At 45.6% G+C, this 22,716-nt stretch overlaps 1 protein-coding gene across 1 annotated transcript; it reads right to left on the bottom strand.

The window, feature by feature from the left end:
• Window positions 1-3,487: 3,487 nt before the first annotated feature.
• Window positions 3,488-21,291, bottom strand: LOC102791115 (retinal guanylyl cyclase 2-like). The gene is made up of 24 exons (XM_087839066.1): window positions 21,196-21,291; window positions 18,268-18,514; window positions 17,408-17,638; window positions 14,623-14,778; window positions 14,399-14,541; window positions 14,065-14,220; window positions 13,772-13,921; window positions 12,787-13,006; window positions 12,546-12,621; window positions 10,269-10,353; window positions 9,920-10,036; window positions 9,769-9,852; window positions 9,435-9,611; window positions 9,126-9,279; window positions 8,858-9,001; window positions 8,638-8,786; window positions 8,381-8,544; window positions 7,941-8,064; window positions 7,802-7,870; window positions 7,516-7,690; window positions 5,138-5,236; window positions 4,918-5,003; window positions 4,319-4,404; window positions 3,488-4,237 (listed from the first exon to the last, which is right to left on the bottom strand). The coding sequence occupies exons 2-24, from the start codon at window positions 18,503-18,505 to the stop codon at window positions 4,150-4,152; spliced, it is 3,171 nt and encodes a 1,056-aa protein (XP_087695192.1). The 5' UTR covers window positions 18,506-18,514; window positions 21,196-21,291; the 3' UTR covers window positions 3,488-4,149.
• Between the last annotated feature and the right edge of the window lie 1,425 nt (window positions 21,292-22,716).

Here is a 22,716-nt window from a genome sequence, read left to right as displayed (position 1 = left end):
TCTGTTCAGACTCTCTATATTCTCTATTCTCAGTCACTTTGCTCAGAGTGTCTTCACTGGATCACCAGCTGATTTTCTTTGTTTCTCTTTGTTCCTCAAACACTTTCAGTTTATTGCGAGCAGCAGCTCTCACACACACTCAGCAAACACACACAAAGCTCCATCACAGCTGAGATTTCATTCAGTTATCAGGAAGAACCTGTGATGACCTGTTGGTGAGGGGCACAGACCACTAGAGGGAGCTGTACTACATTACTGAGGAGATGCAGCTGAGTGGAGACTGAAGGTTTTATTTGAGAAAAGAAAAAGTTGCATACATCATAAACAGCTGAATCTTAATCAATAACAATGTGACCAGCTGTAATCTTTCTGAGACTTCAGATTTATCTACAAATAAAAACCGCTCTGACTGATTTTCCCTGAAAATGTTAAAACGTTGCCTGAAATGTTCGACTTTTAGCCCCGAGTCATGTCTGCAGGTTCATTCAGCTCCAACATGAAGAACAGAGACAGTAACACGTCTGTTAAACCATTTTAACCTTTAACACAAACAAACACTAAAATCATATAAAATATCAAAAGGCCTGAAGGTCCCCACCCCTGCTTTAGAGTGACGATCGAAAGGTTTTCTCCAGTCGTGTCTTCTGGAGGAAGGAAGCCCATAAAATGCTCTTTACATAAGCTCTAACACCACTGCACGAACACTGCTGTGTCATTATGCTTGATATAAAGCAGGGGTAGTATAAATACTCGTTTTATTTGACCTACATTTCCTCTCTCCTGGTCCTTCATATTCATCACTGACTGGTCACCTGAATAAATTTTGATTGTTATTTGGTGTCGGTATTATATAATGCAGAATTATAATACATTATACATGACAACAGCAGCTTATGCTCACATGTAATTATTAGTCTCTGCACTATGATGTATGTTTTTCTTCCACATTATAAACATTCGAGGCCGTCTGAGCATTTAGTGTTCACGCTGTATGAAGGCTGCAGGTACAAATACACCAGTCAGCTCATGAAACATCCAAAACCTGGATTTTTAACCAGAGTGAGATCCACGAGTATCAATTATGTTTGTGAGAGAGACTCACCTGGTCTCTGGTTGTAGAGCATTCAGCTCCATCTTGGTTCATTTTTCAAGTCAAGTTGCTTTACTGTCATTTCAACCACGTACAGTGGTGCAGTACACAGTGAAATGAGGTGACGTTCCTCCAAGACCAGGGCGCTAGTGTACCTGTAGTCTGGTCATGAGGGCCCGGATGCTCCAGTACCTCTTTGCAGAAGGCAGCAGGATGAAGAGTGTGTGTGAGGGAGGCTCCAGTGATCTTCACAGCTCCTCTCACTATCCGTTGCGGGGTATTGCGATCCGATACGGTGCAGTTACCATACCAGACGGTGATATAGAATGGGATAGGAATGGGGAGGTTGTTCCACAAACGCTCACCTCTGGTCTTAAGCAGAGATCTAGGCTGTACCACGGGTAATTGGGCTGATGGATTGAGGGCTCTCCCAGGGGTGTATGGTCTAAGGAGCTCAACGAGATAGCTAGGCACTGTATGGTTTATGATTTTAAAGGTAAGCAGCATTTAATTAAATATGGTCTTTGATAGGGAGGCAGTGCAAATCAGCAAGGACATGAGTGATAGAGGCAAACTTTCCAGTTGCAGTCAAAGGCGTGCCGCAGCATTTTGGACAAGCTGCAATCTATGGAGCAGACTGGAGACAGAAGTAGAGGGGATTACAGTAATCCAATCAGAAGGTCACGAAGGCATGAATAAGCTTCAAGATCCTCGTGTTACATAATGCTCAGCCTTAGAAAGAAGAAGCAGTTGGTAAAAGCTAGATTTGACTGCAGAGGATAGTCGTCTATCAAATTTGAATGAGCTATATCACAGAACATGCAGATTGCCAACAGTGTCAGAGAGGAAAGTGGCGAGGGATCCAAAAGTATCAGCGAGCTGGCCCCGGCAGATATGACTGTGAAGAAGCCTGTCCATTCTCTCTGCTCTTCTTTCCTCCATTTCCATCTGCAGTCTCATGCCCTTTCTTATTAACTCCAAGAATTCCTCCTTCCTGTCTTTCTTTTGTCCACTCTTGGCTCCAGCTGGCCCACTGCTGAACTGGGCGCTGGAGTGTCCTCCTGGATGGAGACCATTAGGACTGGAGCCCTGGTAGAAGGCTCTGTCCTAACACCTCATCCATAAGGACAGACCAGCACCATTTAGCAGCCGTGGGCTTCCCACTCACTGCCATGCCTGACCCTGGATACTTGCAACCCTAACAGCAGAGGAAATCACAAGTGGCAATTGACGAAAACAGCAACAGTACAGGTTTACACGAATAAGTTCAAAAGATTAGAGTTAACAATACATATTTTAATACTACTGTACATACTTAGTTTTGTTATTTATACACACCTGACCCATACTTGGAATCAGGGGAAATGACGGCCGCATTTGGAGCAGCCTTCATCGCCTGTGACGTGATCGGCCTTCAAATGCCTCTGAAGGATGAGGCCCCTGAATCAGGACACAACTAATGTTAGACCTCATGTGGCTGGAGCGTGTCAGCAGTTCCTGCAAGACGAAGGCATTGATGTTATGGACTGGCCCACTCGTTCCCCAGACCTCCAGTCGAGCACATCTGGGACATCATGTAGCACCACAGACTGTCCAGGAGTTGGCAGATGCTTTAGTCCAGGTCTGGGAGGAGATCCCTCAGGAGAACATCCGCCACCTCATCAGGAGCAATGCCCAGGTGTTGTAGGGAGGTCATACAGGCACTGCTGAGCCTCATTTGGACTTGTTTTAAGGACATTACATCAAAGTTAGATCGGCCGGTGTTTTTCTTTTTCATTTTGAGTGTGACTCCAAATCCAGACCTTCATGCTTGATCTAAGTATTTAATAAGAATATTTCATTCATTCAGATCTGGGATCTCTTATTTTCGTGTTCCCTTTATTTTTGTGAGCAGTGTAGTTTTGTGAGCTTTAACCTGAGATTCTGGCATTTCTGGCAAAATACATTTATATTTAAAAACTGATTCAGGATTTAATGAATCAATATCACTTTATTCAAGCTAACATCGAAACCCAGGTTAACTGGAGTACAGCTGGTTATGTTTAGCAATCACACTGAGGAGAAGAGAGGGTTTAGGGAATACCAAAAAATATTAATACTTTTAAATCAACTTTAATTAAATTAACATAAAACTGGAATAATCCAGAGAATATCCATTTTTGAATTTACAAGGTGAAAAGCTTAAAAATGGGATTTAAAGAGGAAGCACAAGGAAATTTAAAATGCACAAAACATGAGAAGGAATGAAAATTGGAAAGGGAATAAACAAACACATGCAGACTGAGTCAGTGGCTCGTTTCAGCCCTGTCAGCAGACAGCATCTCAGCAGCCGCCCTCTGTCTAATTCAGACAATAAAACTAAATTGTTTCCATTTTTGTTTTGTTTTTTTCACTCTTTTTAGGTTTTTTTTTCATTTGTTTTTAAAAAAATAATTTTTACTTATACAACAATGGGTGTTTGTGTGTTATTTTTACAGATTATTATGTGAAACTCAGCTGGTAGTGAAGAAAATAGACCTGAACTGCACATGTTGGATTGACTTGAGGAAGATGGTGCCTTCAGGAACATCCGGGAAAATCCATATTTAAGCACTGAGTCTACCTCGGAGTTCAATGGAACATTTACATTTTAAAGAAGCATCAGGAACAGCGCCAGCACACAGCCAGAGTCAGTGCGCAGAACTGACTATTGATCATCACAACATCTGTCATGCATCCACTCACTCTTTAACAGTCATTTACCCAGCATTCATTGGACAACACAACACTAATTCTATTTCAAGGTTACTAACGCATCACAGTCACCATGGTAACAGTTAGTTTCTATACAACTGTACAAACATCAGACAGTGTGAGGGACAAATTCCACTGGTCAAACAGAAGCGATGCCAGTGACCAATCAAAGAGGACTTCCAGTTAAATCAGGAAGTAGAAATCGGCGCCCATGGCGATGATTGGTTTGTGCACTCAGACTTTACAGCCTTCGGGAGCCTAAAGATCTCCAGGGTTCAGACATCTTTGAGAGGTTCTCATCAGCTGACGACACTGTGTGTCTGTTGTTACTTCTTCATCTTGTTCTGTCGGTCCAGAAACTTTTGTCGTCTGTCGACTGGGATCTCATCCAGGCTGATTCCATGGTTGCTGGCCCTGACAGAGAGACAGGTGGAGAGAGTTTCAGTTTAACGATTACTTTATTGGTAATCGATAATGACTGCTGTGTGTTCTTACCCTCCGGTGAGGTCTGGAGGAACAGGAAGAGGTTTATTGAAATCTTCTCGACCCATCAGCCAGTACGTGTCCTCTGTGCCCTTAACCTGCAACACAAGCATCCAAACATCACCGAGTCCCACCATGAACTCGCATCAGGCTGACTTTGGATCTGGACCAGACTCTGAACCTGTCAGACTGGACTACAGTAAACCTGAGGGTAATAACTTTTGAGATAAGGTTTTGTAAACCGTCCATTCTCTTTTATCCTCATCAGGGTCGCAGGGGTGGGGGCAGGGTACTCCCTGGACAGGTCGCCAGCCTGATTCAAGGCTAAGCTTCGTGGTCACACCTATGACCAATTTAGATTCTCCAATTAACATAACCTCACTAATTGCGTGTCTTTGGACTGTGGGAAGCCACAGTACCCAGTACTCCACACAGAAAGGCCCTGGCCAGGTGGTGGGATCGAACTCCTTCTTTATGTGAAGCAACAGTGCTAATACCCGAGCCACCGTGCTGCCTTTATCACCATTTTGTGTGTTTTCTAACAGCATTCACAGCTATTGCGTCACGCAATCATATTTGGATTTGCTTCAGGTCTGTTTAGATTAGCATACCTGTGCCTTCCGGGTGTCTATGTGGTATCCCACTTTCAGACTGGTCAGGACTTTGACCGTGCTCAGACTGATGTGGATCCTGTAAGCTGCAGACCACAAACACATCGTCACACCGCAACTCAGGAGGAAACTAGTGATTCTGACATAGTTTAAATACAGACAGGAGAGACATCAGGGTGGTCTCTCAGTGATCCAACCGTTGATCAAAGATTTTACTTACGTAGCCCAGAGGACTCCATGAGTGAGGCCGTGGTCACCGTGTCTCCAAAGAGACAGTACCTGGGCATCTTGAGTCCAACCACACCTGCTACCACGGCACCTGAAGACAGGAAGGGCCAGACCTTTACCTGCCTGTTAGCGCTAACATCATTGACAATCTCAGGGTTACATTCAAACTAGCTGGGAACAAAAATACACTACCAGTCAAAGGTTTGGACACGCCTTCTCATTTAATGGTTTTTCTTTATTTTTACTACTTTTGACTGTAGATACAAACTCAAGACATATGTATGAAGCACGACATATGGAATTATGTAGCAAAGAAAAAACTGATTAACAACTTTAAATATGCCCAGAAAGCTGATTATGTTACTGGATGTAGGACGTAGTGTTTTCAGTGTGAGAAATGCTTCGTCACTTCCTCAGTCTCAGCTTTCTCCAACCTTATAAACATCTGCACAGTAACTGAAGCCAGCATGAATGAACAATGGGCCATGACCCAGTTGTGTTGTGTACATGTTTATTCCTCAACGCACATCACCAACAGACCCCAGTCAGGAACCAGTCCCATTTTTAAGTTGGCGGGGCAAGATTGCCGATGCCGTGCAGGTGTGTCCACCTTCCCTGCACAGCACCGCAGGCCCCGCCAAATACCCCCATCGCCCGACTGAGGCTGGGGAGCCACCCGGCTGGCGCGGCTCCCCGTGCGGCGCCTCTGCCTCCAGCAGGTACAGCCCCTCTCGCCCCTCGTCCACCTCTGGCTTATGAGGCTCCTCCACCACTCCCGGCTGGAACAGCTCCTCTTCCTCCAGTCGGTGTGGACCCTTGCTGAACGTTTCTCTCACTGAGAACGTTCAGATGAACTGAATCAACTCTTTTGGATTTACTCACCTGGATGATTGAGGGTACAGCAAAACAACACTAAATATGTTTTATAGTTTAGATTCCTGTAAGTAGCTGCCCTTTGCTTTGTTGACAGCGCTGCAAACCCTTATCCTTCTCTCAATGAGCTTCATGATGTAGTCACCTGAAATGGTTTCACCTCACAGGTGAGGCTGTCAGGGTTCATTGGTTATAATAATAATAATAATAATAATGGATTGCATTTATATAGCGCTTTTCAAGGCACCCAAAGTGCTTTACAATCTCACATTCACACACTGGTGGAGGCAGCTACAGTTGTAGCCACAGCTGCCCTGGGGCAGACTGACAGAAGCAAGGCTGCCATATCGCGCCATCGGCCCCTCTGGCCAACACCAGTAGGCGGTAGGTGAAGTGTCTTGCCCAAGGACACAACGACCAGGACAGAGAGAGCAGGAGGGATCGAACCGGCGACCTTCCAGTTAAGGATTGCGCATCCCAACCCCCAGCGCCACGGTCGCCCCCGAATTAAGAATGGTTCTTGCATTCTTAATGGGGTTGGGACCATCAGTTGTGTTGTGCAGAAATCAGGTTGGTACACAGCTGACAGACATATTAGACAACTGTTACAATTCATATTATGGCAAGAACCAATCAGGTCAAGAGAAACAACAACAGTCCATCATTACTTTAACAACTGAAGGTCAGTCATGGTTTTCCTCTTTTTAGTGAGCCAAGCCGAAAGAGCCGGTTCTCTAAAAAGACCAGAATTCCCATCAGTAGTGTTGTGTGGGCTGGAGGTCTTATGTGCTTCCATCTAGTCTGCTACTGCCAATCTCCTTTCAGAAGCTAGTGGCTCAGTGAGTGGGCCTCGGAGTAGCCTCGTGGTGATTCTCACTGGGAGGCCCGAGACCCGAACATTGTAAATATTACACTTGGGGCCAGTAGGGTGGATCCCTTCATTAGGATAGAGGGACACACGTCCAGGTTACACAGTAATCAAAGCAAAGTCTGGATATTACGAAGAATCTAAAATATAAAACAAAAAACATGTTTTGAGTTATTTCACCCTTTTTGATTTACTACATAATTCAACACATGTTCATTATTAGTTGATGCCTTCAGCAAGAATCTAACAAGAAAAACCATTAAACTGTTTTGTCCAAAATGGTGACTGGTACTGTAATCCAGTCTGACTGGTTCAAATATTATTCCCATCCTCATGGTCTGAGCACCAACTGCTGATGAAGCAGGACCTTCATCCACCATCTCCCAAAACAGTTCTGTCAACAGACATTTCTACTCCCGACATTTCTAAATCTTTCAGCAGTTGGCCACAGAAGTCGAGCTTCACTAATCTCATCCACACGTGTCTACACTAAGAGTGACCTGAGACACATTGAACATACTCTGGGTTCTTCAGATGAGGAAAGTTGATAGTATAGTAGTTACACTGATAAATGAACCCTCTCCTGACGTCCTGGTACTGAATGAGCAGATAACGGTGGACAGGTGTACCTGAGTGCAGTCCGATGCGGATTTTGACTTTAATCTCGGGCATGTGTTTGATCTTAAAGGCTCCTATCGAGTGCAGGATGTCCAGAGACATGTTGGCCACTTCAGCTGCGTGTCGATTCCCATTCCTGTTGGGAACACCTGAAGCCACCATGTAGGCATCTCCAATAGTTTCCACCTACAACAAAACCAGAACCAAATTTCATGTGTCTTTGTTCAGATAATCCAGAAATTAAGAGCAATCTTTACTGTTTAGGTCAGACACGTGTTTTAAATGGAAGTGTGTTACCTTGTACACATCATGGAGAGCAATGATGGCATCAAACATGGTGTAGAGGTCGTTCAGCAGGTCGACCACCTACACACACACTGGTTTAGTGAAACACTGAGAAATGAAATGCACAAAAATAAGTTCAAACAGTTTGTACCTCGATGGGCTCGCTCAGAGCAGAAATAGTTGTAAATCCAACAATGTCGCTGAAGTAAAGGGTGCAGTCCGAATAATGCTCAGGTTGGACTGGTTTCCCTTTCTTCAGAGCTTGAGCCACAGACCTGGAACAAATGGGAACTCGCTAAGTTTTCATTGCTTAGTGTAACCATGCAGCAAACAGCCAAAATAGAGGCCAGAAGTTTAAACATGGCTCTCCACTGCATCCTTCAAACCCAGGACTCTGCAGGAACCAATAATGGATTCCAGTTTAGCTCCACTTTTAACGCCATCATCCTCCTGTCTGCAGCGAACTTCATTAACGAGGCCCAACGACCCAGTTCTATTCTCACGGACTCTTATCCACCCACTCATCAGAGACCCCACCTCCAGTTCATATTACTGCTAATTATTACCAGTAATTTACTGTTTTAGTCTTACTTTGGCAGGAGCTGCCCCACCAGCTTATCTGTCTTGGTTCTCTCAATCTCCAATTCATCCGTTCGTTCTCGGATCAGATCCTCCAGGTTCGAGCTGTACTGCTCCAACATCCGCAGCATGGAGTCGATGATGTTGGCCCTCCTGCCTCTACTGATACCTCGAAACTGCAAACAGATTGTCAAAGGAGTCGAGATGAAGTCAGAAAATAACCAGAGCCTGTAGAAGGCAGCAGGTGGCAGCAGCGAGACTCGGCTCACCTGTTTGAAAATGTCATCAAAGCTCGGCCTCTTACTCGGGTCTTCATTCCAACATTCATTCATCAGCGTGAGACACTCGGTAGGAGCTTCATCGACCGAAACGATCGGCCTGCAGAGAGGAGGAGGCTGCTTCAGACGCTCCACGATCTCTGAGAGACAGACAGGTGATAAGAGACAGGCGGTTTATAAGAGACACAGCTGATCAGACATCCTCCCTCACCATGAGCCGGCATGTCCATCATGGCATACGGCAGTGTGCGTGAGATCACTTCCTGTATGATGATGGAGAAGCTGAAGACATCTCCAGCAAACGAACCTCCTGAGACCAGATTCCTCAAAAGCTCCGGAGCTGTCCACAGCATGTCTGAGACGGGAAGAGAAACACATTTAGACATCTGCAGTTTTTATTTAAACAGGTTTGTGTTGTTCTGTTTTGTGTTGTGCGTCTGAGATAAACTTCAAACATCTGAACATGCTCATGTTTCTACCGTGTGGATCCTCAGGAAGGCTGATCCCCTGGGATTTCAGGATCATAGGAAGTCCATAATCTGTTATTTTCAGAACAAAGCGACCATCAACCAAACAGTTTGTTGACTTCAGACGGCCATGAGTCAGACCTCGCAGATGAAGGTACTTCATGCCCTGAAACAAACACTTAATATCAGTAACCTGATCGGTCTGATCAGGAATGAAGCAGTCGTTAAAGAGATCATAGATACTCTATCAACATCAATTAAAACAAAAACGTTCATCCCCCGACCACCACTATTCATAGTGAACACCAGGTTCAGCAGTACCTTGATGAGGTCCATGAGCAGTGAGGATTTAAACATCCAGTCCAGCCTCACGTCGCCGTCAGCCAGCAGGTCTGCCAGACTTCCTCGGGGGCAGTGTTCGACCACCAGGGCGAAGATCCCCGAGTCCACAAACAGACCCAGGCACAGGTTTAGGTTCTCGTGTCGCATCTCCCGCAACTGAACACCAGGCAGAAAAGACTCTTAATACTGCAGTACTGTTAATCAGTTTCACGTACAGATGGTAGCGCCATACAACAGAACAGAAAACCGGACACAGAAACAAATAGAATCTGTGTCCGTTGTGTTTCTATTGTAGATTTTCTGCTCATCATACCTGGCTGAACATTTTCTGGGTGTTTTGATTGGCTTCTGTTGGTGTTTTTCCAGTACTGAACTTCTTCAGCCAAACCCAGTCACCCTGAAAACAGCACAGCCAATCAGGGAATGTGACGGGACAGGTAGGCGCACACAGGTAAAGGTAATACCTCCAGTATCCCGATGTTGGAGCTCTCAGGTGTTGTGAGGATATAACTTCGAGCGAGCGATCGCAATGGAGTTTTCATTTCCAAAAGACTCTTCATGATGGACTCATCGTTGAGTTTCTATGGAAACAACAACAATCTGACCAAAGATAGCTCACTCAGCTTATTGATCAGCCCACTGATCAGCTCATCGATTAGCTCATTAGTCAAACATGCCTCGCTGTTAGTACTCCTGCTGCTCCCAGTTTTCTACAGAACTACAGGCGCACCAGTACCAGCAATGGTACCAGATTGAACAGTAGTTACCACCAGTAAAACCCGTGAAAAGTAAACAAGCTAAACATTCTCTGACCTTCCTGCTGACTTGAGTATCGATGAAGACAATGTCGTCCAGAGTAAGGATCATTTTGGTTGCTGTCACTGCTCCCTTAGTACTCCTGTCCAGAGACACGTGAGAAAAGAAAGATGCACAGTTCTGCAGCACTATATACATATGAAAACATAAATAGTGTTATATAGTTACAGTGTGGGTCATTGCACATAAATTAAGTGTTACACAGTGGTGATGGTAGATTGTGTATGGAGGGAAGTCCTTGGACTGGGGGGTGAAACTATGTCGTCAGTGAGTTCAGGGTGGTTATGGCTTTGGTTGGTTGGGTGGTTGGTTGGTTGGTTGGTTGGTTAAGCAGCAGAAATCTAAGAAGCTTGGAAAGAAAAACTACTGGACTTCTTCAAGTTTCTTAAAGAGGCTCTGTCTCAGAAACCTTCCATAGGTCTAAGACTATATAGTGGAGAGTCCCAGGTATTTAAGCCCTAGTGGGAGTGGCCTCTTAAAAGGGTCATTGGCCCACTCTTGATCATGGCCTCATTACATGAGCCAAGGTGGGTTGAGTCATTATAAACAGAGGTTTTGGGTGAACCCATTGTCAGACCTTAAGGCGCCTGGGAAGCATCAGAGACTGGATTACAGATGGCCGACAGTTGGTGTGATAAGCCCCGCCCTCTGTTCAAAGATGGTCATTCACAGTGGACGTAGATGGCTTCTTTCACTCCTCTTTCAAATCATCCATCTTCTCTCTATTACAGTAAACTTTAATGTTGAGATTTCAATTCTCCTCAATGTGCACGGCACAGTCCACAAACAGCAAACTGTTAGGTGGCATACACGTGTCTGTACCAATGGCGAGGTGCTGCCAAGAGTCATACTTTCTACTTCCTCCATGTAAAGGTTGGCTACCTCTGCTAAAATGACCCACACTCTGTCTCAGACCTCGTAGTGGTGGGATTTCCAGCTCTTTTTAGAGAACCGGCTCTTTTTAGAGAACCGGCTCTTTCGGCTCCAAACCGGCTCTTCAGGTTGTTTTGTTGCTTCAATTAATTTATTATTAACAACAATATAAAATTATGCACAAAAGGAATTACTAATGTAAAAAAAGTGGTTTTATTTATATATGTTTATATATAAATATATGTGGTGGCCCCTAGAGACAAAACACGTACAAACTCCAAAACACATTTCTAGCGTTAACTGAACTTCCAAACAGAGCTACTAGATCACTTAAATTACACAATTGAAAGCATGTGTGTATTGTTTGTGTATTTATACACAGGCACTCATATATATTCAAGTAATTTAAAAACCATTCATTTACCTGTTACTACCACACACCAAATCCGGTCGTTGGTACTTGCTGGCTTGTGTAGCCACGAGGTAACAAAGCTCAACACTGCCCCCTAGCATCCTGGAGCACTTCTGTTGTGTTTTTACGTGTTTTGAAGTTTGTACGTGTTTTGTCTGTAGGGGCCACCGTAAATATACTTTTATTTATTCACATAAAATGTAATAAATAAATCATATAATACAAAAATCAACTAGTCACATTTCAACTTTTAACTATTTAAATTTTCAGCGTTTTCTTTTACAAATTTAAAGTGAAACAACACAAAACACTGCAAACCACAACACAATTAAATATAAATTAAAATATGAAAACAAAAAGAAGATGCATATTCTCTGTCATATGGACCTGCATGAATAAACTTTCTGAATCCTTTATCATCTGCAACTGAAAATAGTTGTGGATGATTACTATACCTTTCTAATGTTGTTGTCCCTGGCTCTCTTTCTCTCTCTCTCCCTCCCGCTCTGTTCCTGTGCTACTGAGTGTAACTACCGCCCCTCCCCCCTCTGCTCAGCGTAAAGCACAAGACTCATGTGCGAGTGAAGCGGAAAAAAGTGCGAGAGAGAAGGAGAGAGAGAGAAAAAAACAACCCACGGCTCGCGATAAGGATCCGGCTCGCGTCATTCACTTCAAAGAGTCGGCTCTAAGAGCTGTTTCATTCGCGACCGACACATCACTAATACCTCGGCTCATGTGATGAGTCACATGATGAATAATGGGTCAACGACCCTCTCCAGGGACAACTCCCACTAGGGCTTAAAACCTCGGTCATTCCACCATTTGGTGTTAGAGCTCAAGAAGCTTTGCGGATGAAACGTCTTCACGAAACTTAAAGAAGTCGAGACACTTTTCTTTCCAAGCTTCTTAGACTACCATGACCGGGAAGACTGAGAACCAGACTGAGAACAGAACAAGCACCAGGTAAGAGAGGAGTGTGTGAGATTAACCTGTTCCAAAAGAAAAGGCCTCCAAGCAGAGTGCAGAACAACAGGAAGAGGAAGAGCACCGTTACAGCGCCCATACCTGCAGGGAGTGGAGAGGTTAACACATTCATAGCCATGCCAGACAGCAACCTTTTGTCAACATGAACACTAAATCACGACACATACAGAAACTACAAGTGTAATTAAGACCTCATTTGAACTGAAGCACAAAGCTCCCACCCTCTCTGTGGGTCAGTAAACACACCTCCACTGCAGGCCTCATCTGGATTAAACCAACAGAAGCTGGCTGAGGGGGGTTTTCCTCCCGGGAAGACAAAGGAACGGCTCAGCGGTCTCACACCTCCGGTCGTCCCGTCGGTGTGCGTCGGAGAGAGTGAGTGTGTTGGGACGAGGCGGTCGCCATCGCTGTCCAACACTACGTAGCTGGCCTGCAGGCCACGCCCCTGAGTACCTCCATACAACACCTGATAGGGAAGAAGACAGGAGCTGATTGTACCATTGAGTTTAAGGTGAGGACATGATGAAAACGATGATGCAAAACAAAAAAGATCAAATCAAATTCTGTGGTTCAGAAATTAGTCATCCAGGTCATCATGGTCTAAGGAGCTTGGAAAGAAAAGCGTCTGTGGGAGTGTCCCCTAAGAGGGTTGTTGACCCATTATTGATCCTCTAATTCAGGGCTCTCAAACTCCAGGCCTCGAGGTCCTGCAGATTTTAGCTCTGACCCTGGGTCATCAGGGTCAAATGATTAGGTCATTACCTCTGGAGAACTTCAGAGACAAAGGTTCTGGTCCATGTGTTCAGTGTTGAGGTTTCTATTCTTCTCAGTGTGCACTGAAAATCTCTCCAAGCTCCTTAGAGAACTTTATGCAAACTCTTAACAACAGGATAGACGTGATTATGTTGTATTAAGTGGTGAAAAAACTCTTATAAACTTATTAAAACTCTTTTGTGTTTGTGGACACAGAGACTCAATTAGTTTGTCTAACTTAATCAGAACGAACTGTTCCCAGATCAGTCATCTGACACTAGTCATCTAACTCTTCACTGCCACAAAACAAAACTTGAGTTTTAGGTCATAGTTTTAAAAAACCTTGTTGTACTTTTTGCCTCTGTCCCTCTGAGTGTCACAAGTCAGATCTGGAGCAGTTTGTTGAAGGAAACGAGGAGTCTTTTATCTCAGCTTTGATACTGAAAGCTCAGCTAGCGAGTGCTTAAATCTGTGTGACCTGATTGAAACCCTGAAAATCAAAGCCTCCATCTGATTTCATGAGCTGATTGCCCGTCACCCAGTGTCCACTCCCCGCCTGACGGCGCTCTTCCACCGCCTTTGCCACGAAGTACACCATGTTGAAAATAGTCCCAAACAAAGGAGACACCTGCAGACAAAATCCAGGACAACACTTTGTCACACTAGATTCTCTCGTTTACTGGGGACGCACACATTGTTTACACGTTATTTACTTGTTTACCTCTGAATCCATCAGCACATTAAAGCCCGTGTTTGTTGTTGTTTGTTTACCTCTGTGGCGGAGACACCCGAGTGAATCTCTCGGCTCATTTGAGCCTCGCGGAAAGCATCATAGAAACTCTGGTCGGATGCCATGGTAACAGTCAGCACGGCGCTATAGGCGTGGCGTAGCTGCGTGTTATTGGTCAGCTGGTTGAAGACTGTGTGCTGATTGGATAAAACAGAGAGGGAGGGAACCAATCAGAACTTTAGTTAAACATGTCATGGTTAATATGTAAAGGCAGTGGGGTGGTGTATGGGTAAGAAAGGTTTGCTTGACTCAGTTTTCTTTTTGACGAGCGGAGAAAATGGAATAAAACCTCCTTGAGAACTTGTTGGTCGTTACCTGATAGGGCATCGCGTACAGCAGGGCGTCGTAGGGAATGAACACGTAACCATTGGAAACCATCCCCATCTCCAGGGCGGTCAGCAGTAGCTCCCTCTGATCCTCTCCACCAATCAGGACAGAGCTCATGCACATGATGACCACTGAAGGTGAAATAAAAAGTTCTCTGATCTGACGTGTTCAGTTCAGGGATGGCAGCTTAACGATCATCTCTTAGACCTGACCTTTGACCTTGTCGGCTTCTCTGATTTCCTTCAGCGCCTCCCGAGCCCCGCCTTTGCTGCCTGGTTCCATGGTAACCACCGGCCCAATCGGCAAACCCATAGCCCGGAGCGCAGAGGCCACTTCCTGTCCGGTGCTCTCCCAAAGGTCGGTGGCAGCTACACAACAGAGGAGAAGGGATGGAGAAAGGAAACACTGATGAACAATTAAGACAACAAAGACGATCACAATATAAACAAACTGCCGGGGAGTATGTATCCTGTGTTTACGCAAATGTAAAAGCTGTCAGCCAGACCTCGTGCAGGTTCACAAAAGGAACAGTGTGAGGAACAGTGTGAGGAACAGCGTGAGGAACAGCGTGAGGAACAGCTGAGGAACAGCGTGAGGAACAGCGTGAGGAACAGCGTGAGGAACAGCGAGGAACAGCGTGAGGAACAGTGAGGGACAGCGTGAGGAAGAGTGAGGAACACTGTGAGGAAAAGCGTGAGGAACAGTGAGAGGAACGCTGTGAGGAACAGTGTGAGGAACAGTGTGAGGAACAGCGTGAGGAACAGTGAGGAACAGTGTGAGGAACAGCGTGAGGAACAGCGTGAGGAACAGCGTGAGGAACAGTGAGGAACAGTGTGAGGAACAGCGTGAGGAACAGTGAGGGACAGCGTGAGGAAGAGTGAGGAACACTGTGAGGAAAAGCGTGAGGAACAGTGTGAGGAACAGTGAGAGGAACGCTGTGAGGAAAAGCGTGAGGAACAGTGTGAGGAACAGTGAGAGGAACGCTGTGAGGAACAGTGTGAGGAACAGTGAGGGACAGCGTGAGGAACAGTGAGGAACACTGTGAGGAAAAGCGTGAGGAACAGCGTGAGGAACAGTGTGAGGAACAGTGAGGGACAGCGTGAGGAACAGTGAGGAACACTGTGAGGAAAAGCGTGAGGAACAGTGTGAGGAACAGTGAGAGGAACGCTGTGAGGAACAGTGTGAGGAACAGTGAGAGGAACAGCGTGAGGAACAGTGAGGGACAGCGTGAGGAACAGTGAGGAACACTGTGAGGAAAAGCGTGAGGAACAGTGTGAGGAACAGTGAGAGGAACGCTGTGAGGAACAGTGTGAGGAACAGTGTGAGGAACAGTGTGAGGAACGCTGTGAGGAACAGTGCAGGTTCACAAAAGGAACAGCGTGAGGAACACTGTGAGGAAAAGCGTGAGGAACAGTGTGAGGAACAGCGTGAGGAACAGTGAGGAACACTGTGAGGAAAAGCGTGAGGAACAGTGTGAGGAACAGCGTGAGGAACAGCGTGAGGAACAGTGTGAGGAACAGCGTGAGGAACAGTGAGGAACACTGTGAGGAAAAGCGTGAGGAACAGTGTGAGGAACAGTGAGAGGAACGCTGTGAGGAACAGTGTGAGGAACAGTGTGAGGAACGCTGTGAGGAACAGTGTGAGGAACGCTGTGAGGAACAGTGTGAGGAACGCTGTGAGGAACAGTGCAGGTTCACAAAAGGAACAGCGTGAGGAAAAGCGTGAGGAACAGCGTGAGGAACAGTGTGAGGAACAGCGTGAGGAACAGTGAGGAACACTGTGAGGAAAAGCGTGAGGAACAGTGTGAGGAACAGCGTGAGGAACAGTGTGAGGAACAGTGTGAGGAACAGTGTGAGGAACATTGAGAGGAACAGCGTGAGGAACAGTGTGAGGAACATTGAGAGGAACAGTGTGAGGAACAGTGTGAGGAACAGTGAGGAACAGCGTGAGGAACAGTGTGAGGAACAGTGAGGAACAGTGAGAGGAACAGCAAGGAACAGCGTGAGGAACAGTGAGGAACAGTGAGAGGAACAGTGTGAGGAACAGTGTGAGGAACGCTGTGAGGAACAGTGAGGAACATTGAGAGGAACAGCGTGAGGAACAGTGTGAGGAACAGTGTGAGGAACAGCGTGAGGAACAGCGTGAGGAACAGTGTGAGGAACAGTGAGGAACAGAGTGAGGAACAGTGAGAGGAACGCTGTCTCGTTTCATACTGCACATGGTTGCAATGACACTGAAGCCACTTGACCTGACATTGCTCTGGTTTTTACTCTCACAGAGAAGACGAGATGATCACAGCCGTCTGGACATTAATCGAATATGTGCCCCCTGACGTCATGGTTTCGTGTGGATCATTTAGTTGATGGTTGGTTTGAAATAATGAAGAACCAAAGATTGTGGAGATCATCTGAGCTTTTAAGAAGCTGTCCTTAATATGTTGGAATCAGACAACCAGGACAATTGAGGTCCTCCTGGATGGGTCCATATAGAGAAGGGCTCGGTCAATGATGTCTCCTTTTCCCTTCAGAATGGTGAAATCAGACTTCGAGGATCAGAAGAGTTAGTGGATCTGTTGAACCTCCAGCTGTCTCTGTCTATCTCTGTACTTTATTTTGGTAGAGAGGATTTCCTGTCAGCAAGAAGTGTCCTTGTTGAAAGAGTCCTAGTGAACATGTCGATACTGTTAAACTGGGTCCAGCTCTCACTTCTATCTCCATTCAGAAGCTCAGAAGTAACAATGGTTAAGTTAAAGCCTTCACAGAAAACACCTCCACTTCTGTGATGTCCCAATGAACCACTGCAGTTACAGTCCGATGGGCAGTAAAAGTCAAACCACCAAAATCAAACAAATGGGGCCTAATATGTGAGCGTAACAGTCTAAATGGTGACGCTCAGATCAGATAACCAGCTCAGACTAAATTAAAGTAACACAAGTTTGAATGAAGAGATTATGGTGAGAACCACCCCACCACTCTGACTGTGATGTCAAACCCTCACCTGTGATGATGCTGACATGCGCCCAGCCGAAAAATCTGAGCACGGTGAACAGGACTCTGGTGGGAGGAGTCAGTGGCGGCAGGTTTGGCCAGTCAGCATCTAGACAACCGGGAGAGGCGAGTCCAGCCTCCCAATGCTCAGTCATTAGGGAGGCAGAGTGACAGAGGGCGGGATTAAAGGGTCCAATGTAGGCATAGCCATAACCTTCAAAGTCCCCAAAGTTGGTCAGAGCTAAAATAAAAAGGTCAAAGGTCAAATAAATATCACAGACATAAAAATAAGAAAATAAAAAATGTTTCACTTACTCCAGTCTGTAAGATGATAAACACACTTCAAATAAGCGTGTGTTGATAAGACTGATTAAATGTCTAATGATCCTTTGGAGGGGGAGTGGTCTAATATGTGACTAACAAGCAGACTTTTCAAATTAAAAGTTTTATTAAATGTTTTATTAGTTTTATTAAATGTGTTCTGAGTTTTATTAAGTTTTATTAAAAGTTTTATTAAATGTGTTCTGATTGTTCATTCAATTAAATTTTATTTATAAAGCTCCAAATCACAACAACAGTCGCCTCAAGGCGCTTTATATTGTACAGTAGATCGCACAATAACAGATACAGAGAACAACCCAACAATCACATGACTCCCTATGAGCAAGCGCTTTGGCGACAGTGGGAAAGAAAAACCCCCTTTTAACAGGGGGTCTAATAATTGGCTGCCAACTCATCATTGTGTGATTGGTTAACCCTGTACCACTTTGTTCTAGTGTAACTAAACGTAACTGTAACTAAAGGTAATCTCTTTCTAAATATTTTACTGAACTTTGTTTTAAGGTCCTGTTGGCTGATTGGATAACAGACCTTTGGAGGCGGAGCAGTCCTCGTCCAGCACTTTGACATCATACCAGTACCCTCTGCTCATACTGGTGTCAGTCCGTAACCTGGACAACGCCAGCGTGACCGCTGCAGTCGGCATCGCCCGGGAAAACAACGGGTCACATGACCACGGACCGACCAAGGCGATCTTGAAGGTTGTTGTCCGAACCTCTTCGATGCATAGCAACCACAGACACGCCCCTAGCAACCATCGAAGCTGCATCCTGACAACCTGCCGGAGATTCAGATGGATTTTTAGAAAGTCAACAAGAACAGAAACTCGTCTGAACAAAGATGAAACACAAAAAACTGATTCAGGTTTGTCAAACTACTGTCTGTTAACAAGGAACCTGAAACCTCCACGTTTGAATTACGTCAGGGGCTTAAGACTGTGGGCTTACCACCCACACGAGGGGCTGTAGGGTTGGGGGCTTAGATGGTAAATGGTGAATGGACTGGTTCTTATATAGCGCTTCTCTACTCTTTCTGAGCACTCAAAGCGCTGTGCACAACTTGTACATTCACCCATTTGCACAAGCACATTGTTCTAAGTGCTTTCTGAGTAACATTCACACACATTCATACTCCGATGGATGCATCGGAGAGCAATTTGGGATCTTGCCCAAGGATATTTGGCATGCAGACTAGGGGAAGCCAGGGATCGAACCACCAACCTTCCGCTCTACCACCTGAGCTACAGCAGACAGTCTGATGTACTGGCGCTCCGATTTTCAGCTTCCAAAACTGGCTTGTGGCACATGGAATGTCGCCTTTCTGGTGGGAAAGGCGCCTGAGCTGGTGCATGAAGTTAAAATGTAATGACCTCTGCATAGCTCTGGTTCTCAACCAGTTTCCTATCGATGACCTGGACTCTGTTCCCATCTGGAGTTGCCCTCGATTTGAGGGCACGGACAGAGTGGTACTACATGTATCGCCCTCTTGGCTGCCTTTGCTGTTGGAGTTTCCCCCGGTGGATGAGATGGTTGGTTTCCTGCGCCTTGTGGTCGTGGAATGGGTTCTCCAGCCTTCTTAGGGTCACTGGGTGGGGGTAATAACGCTCAATAACTCTCCAATAAGGAACTCTATTGTGCTGCTGGGGGACTGAGAAGGTGCTGAAGGTTACGTTTCTGCAGTGTTGCATTGCCTCTACATTGGCAGACCAGATGGTGGTTGCCCTGTTTAAGCAGGGGGTCTAGAGGGTGTGCTCCAACTACAGAGGGATCACACTCAACAGCTTTCCTGGGAAAGTGTATGCCAGTGTTCTGGAAAAGAGAGTTCATTTGTAGTCGAACCTCGAATTCAGGAGGAACGCTGAATCCACTGGTTGTGGAACACTGGACCGGCTCTGGCAGTCTGTAATAAAACTTAATAATGCTGGACATACAACTCCGAGAGGAGACAAGCATCAGAAATCTGTATGAATCACTTATTTGTAACACTGAAAACACACCAGTCAAAACAGAAGAGCAAGCCATTGTTTTAGATAGATTTTATAGACCAACATTGCTTATGTACACTGATGTCTTTACAGGGTTTGGCTTCCTCTGGACGTACTGCAGTCACATGTGACAGTTGCATGGACAGCAGAAGAACATGTAGTCAAATTCAACGTGGAATCAAACTCAGGACTTGCTGTGAGGCAACAGTGCTAACCACTGCGTCACTGTGGACTGTGGGTAGCCAGAATCACATGATCTGTAAGTTTATACTACAGCAGAGGTTTTAAATCCATCGACCAGCCTCCCACCTGAATGATGTAACATCTTTAACATCTGCTCCTTAATCTTGTGTTCGGTATTAAAGTGAATAACAGATTAAGAATTTAGAGGTCTACGCAGTGCTTCGTTAAAAAATGATGACAATGTAGAAGCTCCAAGGTGATAAGGTCACAGGGAGCTTAGGGCCCCTTCAGAGAGGAGCAGTGCATGCTCTGCTTTAAGGTGAGAATACTTCAATAAACCCTCAGAAGAAGACCTTCACATGACTTTAGTGTCATTTCCACAGTAACTATGAATGAGATGCAGTTAACCACACGTAGGATGCTCGCTTGTATCAGCGTTTGAAAGCCAACTGTCAAAACCTCTGAAACAACCACATTTCCTCTGAACTCCTGCAGCTGTGACTCTGTGGGGTTTGTGGTGAACCACCAGGCACTGGAAGCCTTCAACCTCCTAAGGGACTAGGACCGCTTGTGTAGGACCACTGTGAACTATGACCCCCTTCAGGACTTGAGCCTCAGTGAACCGGCTTTCTGAAACAGGACCCTCAGCTGTAGCTCATTTGTGACTGGTTCTCCTCACAGACCATAAAACCTAAAGTTTGGACCCTCAGGTACAGCAGCTGGACAGCAGGTGGAGGCTTTCACTGGTTTGTCTGGCTGCCACCAGAGGCTGTCCAGAGACATGCATGTTGTGCAGTAACACGATGATGGTGTGTGCAAATGTGTCGCCTCAGTCATGGCATCAGGAGAGAGAGCAGAGTATGTAACTATGACCACACATGCTCAGGTTAAACCACAGAGGCTGACACCTTTAATCCAATCATGGTAACCATGGAAACACACACACCTGAGAGGTCAAGACTTGATCTGCAGCTCTCTGATTGGCTGGTTTTAAAGAAGATCAAGCTCATTAACAGATTTACTTAAATCACTCAGTTCCCGTGCTCTCTATATTCAGGTAAAATGTAACTTTATGTATACAGCTCGGGTTTACAGCAGCAGTCAAAGAGCCTACAATATTAGAGGGGCAATCGAAGGTGGGAAGGAAAAACTCCCTTTTAACAGGGAGAGAGCTCCAACGGATCGGAAATCAGAGGACAAAACACAACCTGTCTTCACACACAGAGTCTAAGACTGTCTGAGCATCAGAAGCTCAAATATCAGAACAATCGATCGATCAATGATCTGTTTACCTTTGTCTCAGAGCTTCATCTGTCCAAAGGAAAACCAAGCAGATGATGTCAGGGTGAACGAGGGAGGACCAGAGACCAGGAGGGAGAGCGTCAGCGTCGAGCTAGATTCACTTACAGTGGAGAGAGAGAATCATGGTCGAGCTACATCCACTTACAGTGGAGAGAGAGAGAATCATGGTTGAGCTACATCCACTTACAGTGGAGAGAGAGAATCATGGTCGAGCTACATCCACTTACAATGGAGAGAGAGAATCATGGTCGAGCTACATCCACTTACAGTGGAGAGAGAGAGAGAATCATGGTCGAGCTACATCCACTTATAGTGGAGAGAGAGAGAATCATGGTGGAGCTACATCCACTTACAATGGAGAGAGAGAATCATGGTCGAGCTACATCCACTTACAATGGAGAGAGAGAATCATGGTCGAGCTACATCCACTTACAGTGGAGAGAGAGAGAGAATCATGGTTGAGCTACATCCACTTACAGTGGAGAGAGAGAATCATGGTCGAGCTACATCCACTTACAATGGAGAGAGAGAATCATGGTCGAGCTACATCCACTTACAGTGGAGAGAGAGAGAATCATGGTTGAGCTACATCCACTTACAGTGGAGAGAGAGAATCATGGTCGAGCTACATCCACTTATAGTGGAGAGAGAGAGAGCATCATGGTCGAGCTACATCCACTTACAGTGGAGAGAAAGAATCATGGTCGAGCTAGATTCACTTACAGTGGAGAGAGAGAATCATGGTCGAGCTACATCCACTTACAGTGGAGAGAGAGAGAATCATGGTTGAGCTACATCCACTTACAGTGGAGAGAGAATCATGGTCGAGCTACATCCACTTATAGTGGAGAGAGAGAGAGCATCATGGTCGAGCTACATCCACTTACAGTGGAGAGAGAGAGAATCATGGTGGAGCTACATCCACTTACAGTGGAGAGAGAGAATCATGGTGGAGCTACATCCACTTACAGTGGAGAGAGAGAGAATCATGGTCGAGCTACATTCACTTACAGTGGAGAGAGAGAGAGAATCATGGTCGAGCTACATCCACTTACAGTGGAGAGAGAGAGAGAATCATGGTCGAGCTACATCCACTTACAGTGGAGAGAGAGAGAGAATCATGGTCGAGCTACATCCACTTACAGTGGAGAGAGAGAGAGAATCATGGTCGAGCTACATCCACTTACAGTGGAGAGAGAGAATCATGGTCGAGCTACATTCACTTACAGTGGAGAGAGAGAGAATCATGGTCGAGCTACATCCAATTACAGTGGAGAGAGAGAATCATGGTCGAGCTACATTCACTTACAGTGGAGAGAGAGAGAATCATGGTCGAGCTACATCCACTTACAGTGGAGAGAGAGAATCATGGTCGAGCTACATCCACTTACAGTGGAGAGAGAGAATCATGGTCGAGCTACATCCACTTACAGTGGAGAGAGAGAATCATGGTCGAGCTACATCCACTTACAGTGGAGAGAGAGAATCATGGTCGAGCTACATCCACTTAC

The sequence above is a fragment of the Neolamprologus brichardi genome, chromosome 3, assembly GCF_056152115.1.
Source record: "Neolamprologus brichardi isolate AB-2024 chromosome 3, ASM5615211v1, whole genome shotgun sequence".
Taxonomy (NCBI): Eukaryota; Metazoa; Chordata; class Actinopteri; order Cichliformes; family Cichlidae; genus Neolamprologus; species Neolamprologus brichardi.
The sequence above is the reverse complement of the archived record's forward strand: the minus strand, read 5'-3'. Positions and strand labels throughout refer to the sequence as shown.